Genomic DNA, 6,000 nt, shown 5'->3' with positions numbered 1-6,000 from the left:
CAAAAAAGACAAAAAAGACAAAAAAGACAAAAAAGACAAAAAAGACAAAAAAGACAAAAAAGACAAAAAAGACAAAAAAGACAAAAAAGACAAAAAAGACAAAAAAGACAAAAAAGACAAAAAAGACAAAAAAGACAAAAAAGACAAAAAAGACAAAAAAGACAAAAAAGACAAAAAAGACAAAAAAGACAAAAAAGACAAAAAAGACAAAAAAGACAAAAAAGACAAAAAAGACAAAAAAGACAAAAAAGACAAAAAAGACAAAAAAGACAAAAAAGACAAAAAAGACAAAAAAGACAAAAAAGACAAAAAAGACAAAAAAGACAAAAAAGACAAAAAAGACAAAAAAGACAAAAAAGACAAAAAAGACAAAAAAGACAAAAAAGACAAAAAAGACAAAAAAGACAAAAAAGACAAAAAAGACAAAAAAGACAAAAAAGACAAAAAGACAAAAAAGACAAAAAAGACAAAAAAGACAAAAAAGACAAAAAAGACAAAAAAGACAAAAAAGACAAAAAAGACAAAAAAGACAAAAAAGACAAAAAAGACAAAAAAGACAAAAAAGACAAAAAAGACAAAAAATACAAAAAAGACAAAAAAGACAAAAAAGACAAAAAAGACAAAAAAGACAAAAAAGACAAAAAAGACAAAAAAGACAAAAAAGACAAAAAAGACAAAAAAGACAAAAAAGACAAAAAAGACAAAAAAGACAAAAAAGACAAAAAAGACAAAAAAGACAAAAAAGACAAAAAAGACAAAAAAGACAAAAAAGACAAAAAAGACAAAAAAGACAAAAAAGACAAAAAAGACAAAAAAGACAAAAAAGACAAAAAAGACAAAAAAGACAAAAAAGACAAAAAAGACAAAAAAGACAAAAAAGACAAAAAAGACAAAAAAGACAAAAAAGACAAAAAAGACAAAAAAGACAAAAAAGACAAAAAAGACAAAAAAGACAAAAAAGACAAAAAAGACAAAAAAGACAAAAAAGACAAAAAAGACAAAAAAGACAAAAAAGACAAAAAAGACAAAAAAGACAAAAAAGACAAAAAAGACAAAAAAGACAAAAAAGACAAAAAAAAAAAACAAAAAAGACAAAAAAGACAAAAAACACAAAAAAGACAAAAAAGACAAAAAAGACAAAAAAGACAAAAACTGAAAAAGGCGCTTTATGAAAAACGAAGATTAAAAAAAAACAGAAAAGGTTTCAAGACCAAATAACCGAACGAAAAAGTTAAAAAATGACGATAAAGTCAGAAAGGACAATAATTACTAAAAAAACAAAAACAGATTAAAATACAAAATGTTTGAAAAGGACAAAAAACAGAACAAAAACACAAAAAGGAGAAACACACAAGAACACAAACGCAAAATAAATTTAAAAAAAATTAAGACATGCATCAACAAGTTAAAACACCTCAAAATGGCATCAAAATTGCATCGTCCTAGTAAAAAATGTTCTAAATTCGTTTAGTCTGGACACCCCGAGGTGCCTTCTCTTCAAGCTTGCATTCAACCTTTCACGAAACTATTGCACCCAACTCACTTTTGATCGAGGACACATTTTTAGTACAATCTACCATTAGTACTTACTATCAGCCTTTTCCCTGGACACACTTTGAGAACTGTACGATTGAAATATTTCACGAAAATAGCCAAGACATATTTGTAAGCTGAGAGTTTTAGGGTCGATTCAAATATTACGAGGGAGTGTAAGTGGTTGTTACGCTTTGTGAATTAAGGATAGAAAATCTGGGACGAATGTGTTACTAAGGGGGTTGGGGGTTGAAAATGATCCAAAATTGCGTTACGTAATATTTGGACGGCCCCTTAAGAATGTTCTTAGCTTGTTTGATACAGTCGAAGCTGGATAAGCGAGAGTCCAATAAGTGACTGAACTTTTCTTCTCGCTTTAAAGAGGTTTCTCACTTATTCAATCAATCAATCAATCGAATTATTGTTTACTTTCTTGAATACAATGCACTGATTTTCTCTTATTGTTCTTAGTCTAGCCAGGAAAATGACTCTCGCTTATACATTCTCACCTAAAGAAGTTTTTCGGTTATCCATGCATGGTTATCCTGCATGGTTATCCTCCTTTCACGAACATATAGACATCGATGTTTAGGAACTATGCAGCGCATTGTTGAAAAGACACTCTAACGACACAATTATAAGAAAGCACTCTTAATTAGGAAACTTTCTACCGAAAAAAATGGGTTCTGATCATTTTAAACATTGCGTCTCTGACTAAAATTTGAAAGAGCCATTTGGAGTTTTCGGTACGTTCTAGAAGCAGCACAAAAAAGCTTAAATTTTAAATACTTTTAATCTTTTATTACTTTTCGTTTCAAAATCGTTATGTTTATTTTTTAAAGCTTTCTCATTCTCGATTTTTTTTTTGTTATTCATTAATTATGATTTATCAATGTTTATTCTCGATTAGTAGTAGGTTGGTTGTTAGTGTATTTGTGTGTGTGTCTGATCTTCCATGGTTGTAAGATCACTTGACGTGTCATTGTCGTCAGTATTAGTCGATTTGCAAATTTTGATCAGTTGGTCTGACTACGTTTTTTTTCGCTAAGCCACTCTCAGAAAAAAATAGTTTTTTTGTAGTTTAGTACGATTGATTCGATTGGTTGGACTTTTCATCTTATGTTTTTTTACTTCAATTTGGAACTGTTTTGGGATTGCGTAACTTGCTTTTAAGTTTGTTCATTTTTGCATTAGGTTTTAGGCTTGATTTAACATATCAATTCGATTCAAACGGGTTTTATCCCAAACGCTTATCTTCTACTAGCAAGGAGCGGGTAAAAATTCTATTCTCTCGAATTCAAAACCTATCGGTTTACTAGCTGAGGATTAGTGATCATTAATGTTACAAAAACTTGGCGACTTTCGAGTCTAATTTAACAACATTATCAAAACGTTTCTTACTATTTTCATACGACTGCCTAAAATTGCGTTTGTCCTTGTTGTCTCAAATCGGACCGATTCGATTATTGTTTTTCCTGCCTCCATCAAATTGTTCTGTATCAAAAATTAAATTCCATCTGTTTTTAGTATCTAACAACCTGTAGCCCGTTTGGTTTTCACTCTTTTAAAATTTTTGTTTTCAATTCTACTCTGGCAAGGCGTTTCCGTTGTCCTCGAAACTTCTACTTGATCCGTCCATCTGCGGGTTAGTTTAAACTTAAGACTTCCTCTACAATGTTCATTTAGGATATTTTTATTAATGGGTTTTTTATGGTTCGATCTCACTACCGTAAAATTACGTAATACTGCAAAAAGTCACAAGAGAATATATATATAGTTTTTTTTTTCACTTCAATATTTATGAATAGTATATTGTTTCACCGGTTTAGCCGTAATTTTTCTGCCTTGCATATCCTTTAAAAAAAATCTGACGAAATCCTCGGTGTTGGTGAGGATTTTTGTGAGACATTCGATCTATTTTTTTTTTTTTTCAAATCAGGACCAATCGTTTCTGTGCGTGTGGCGAAAAATGTCACTGTTATCTTCCTAAAAGGGGTCAATTTAAACTCATTTCATAGTCGGTTTAATGTAACACATTCAAAAAGGTAAACTTTAAATCTTTTGGTATGAAACTTCAAATTTTAAGTCACTAACTAAGGAGAATAAAACCCGGTCAGAAATTGCTCCCGAAACTCAAATTGCATAAATTAACCTAAGAGTGTAAAGAAAAATCAAGAGCAAACATTCATATTAAGTTTATGTTCATAAGAGAGAAGAAAAAGTATGAGATTTGGGGGCAAAACCAAAACAGGGGACACTGATTTGACAACTGAGAAAAGAAAAGCTCAAACGGCAGTAATGGGTAGTACACGGGGCGTCAAAAAACAACATCAGTCATGCAACGAATACACTATTAACATAATTATAACCGAAACACATGGTCGCTTCCTTGAGTAAACTGTAACGAATTGAGATAACTAGGAAGTACTTTGTCTTACAAGTAAAAGAAAGAGGGAAAAAAACTACCAAAAATGAAAACTTAAAAAACTTAAGAGGAAAATCATTGTTTAACCTAATGCACAAAAACGATTCGATAAAAGTATGTAAACTGATCAACACTGTGTGGGTTTTTTTTTCTTGCTTTGTTCGATACTCCTCTCTTAAACAATCTCAATCTATTTTCTGAACGACGTTTAATTTTTTTTGAGCTTATTTTTTTTTCTTAAAATTCTAAGGTTGGTTTTCGTATGGTTTGCAATTTTCGATTTTTTTTGTATTCATGCAAAGCAACAACAGTAGCACGCTCACCACACCATATTCTTCGGTTTAAGCAAGCAAATCCGTTTTTTTGTTGTTGTTGTTAATTCCTAATCAAGTTTAGTGTCACTATTTGATAGTGACATGCGAACCCAGCTTGGGTAGATTGTTGAATTCCTTATTCGAATTTCAGCAGCGTTTTTTCTTTTAACATTTTCATTTTCAAATTAACGAAATCACTGGACCTGGACTTATTTTTTGCTTGGGTTTAACTTTGCTAGCTTATTTTTATTTGGATCCGATCCATCGGTCCCACCCGGATCCTTGGCTTCTTTTGGTTACGTTTAATCGTTCGATTCCGCCGGATGATCGTTCAAATCTGAAAGAATAAATACATAAGTTGAAAGTGTGAGTAGAGCTGTTTTGAACTCGGATAGTAAAATATTTTAACAAACACAAACATGCAGCAAGTAAAACAGTTCCGTTGCAAGCTTGTTAAAAAAATATGTACATTTTATTATGTGCAAACTTATATTTACAGAAAAAAAACTTGATTAAAAATAAAATAAAAACAAAACAAAAATAAAACTAAAAAACAAAAAAAAAATCTGAAAAAATTGACGAAAACCAGATTATGATTACGTTTAGTGGGATGAGGAAATCTTTTATTCACGTCGAGTCGAGAGTGCAGTCCAAAAGAAAGTCAATCGACTAAAAAATATATTGGTAAAGCTTTCAAATGACTGTAGAGGGCAGCTTAAACAACTTAAAATAGTGAGTTGAGAGGACAGATTTGGAAAATGAACGAAACAAGCTGACAAAGAAAACAGCTGAAATACCACTATTAGAATTTCAAGCGGATTGAGAGCACTGCTTGAAATGTTAAAGATAGTGAATTCAGAGGACAGCAGAAAAATATTCGGAAGAAGTTCACAGCTTAGAAAATAGATAAGAATTTCAATTGGATTGCGGAAACAGCAAAAAAGCCTGTCAAAAGAGACAAAAATGGAAGGAAAAATGAGCTGTTGAGTCACATTAAAAAAAAAATTAAACGAAAAAAATCCAGATCTTGAATTCAGGGGCGGGTAATCAATCCAAAAATGACACAAATTTAAACCCAAGTATGAGTTCATGGGCATGTGAATTAAAAGAATATTCACTTAACAAATTTCTAAGTCAACAAGCAGGTTGACAAGCTCTAAGGAAGGAAAGTCACCAGGCCCTGAGCAAAGAAAGTCGTCAGTCTCTGACTCTGAAGAAGCAAGGTCATCAGACCCGGGAGTAGAAAAGAAGTCATCTTTTGAAGTAGTAAGGTCGTCTGACTTCGAGGAAGGATGATCAAAAACCCCTGTGAAAGCAATGCCGTCAATCCCTGAGGGAAGTCGACTGACCTTAAGAAAGGAAGGTCGTTTTAATCTGAGAAAAAAAGGAGACCCTGTCGCAAAAAAGTCTTTTTGCCTTGAGAAAGAAATAAAGGTCCTTAAACCCTGTGGAAAGATGTTCGTCAGAACATTAACAAGGAAGATCATAAGATCCCTAGGAAGGAAAATCTTCAAGCGGACCCTGAGAAAGCTTTATCGTAAGACCTGAGGAAAAAAGGTTATTAAGAAAAGTTTTAAAGATCCTAAAAATTGGCTACTGATTGTCGAGACCGACCGTAGTTACCGTCATTTTTTCATTCGAATTCTAATTTTATTTTTACACGAGAGATCAACGCGATCCATCTCTCATAAAGTTCGTCTATAAACTAATCTCGCTTTTCGTTTCAAA

The 6,000-nt window shown here is 31.8% G+C and overlaps 1 protein-coding gene across 1 annotated transcript in view; it reads right to left on the bottom strand.

Annotated features, from left to right (window-relative positions):
* Positions 1-2,312: 2,312 nt before the first annotated feature.
* The window catches only part of LOC129747424 (F-actin-monooxygenase Mical), a 181,898-nt gene continuing 178,210 nt past the window's right edge, over positions 2,313-6,000 (bottom strand). Inside the window, exon 19 of the mRNA XM_055741706.1 lies at positions 2,313-4,609. Coding sequence (XP_055597681.1) covers positions 4,575-4,609 — 35 coding nt within the window. The 3' untranslated portion in view covers positions 2,313-4,574. The remainder of the gene's footprint in view (positions 4,610-6,000) is intronic.

The sequence above is a fragment of the Uranotaenia lowii genome, chromosome 1, assembly GCF_029784155.1.
Source record: "Uranotaenia lowii strain MFRU-FL chromosome 1, ASM2978415v1, whole genome shotgun sequence".
NCBI lineage: Eukaryota > Metazoa > Arthropoda > Insecta > Diptera > Culicidae > Uranotaenia > Uranotaenia lowii.
The sequence above is the reverse complement of the archived record's forward strand: the minus strand, read 5'-3'. Positions and strand labels throughout refer to the sequence as shown.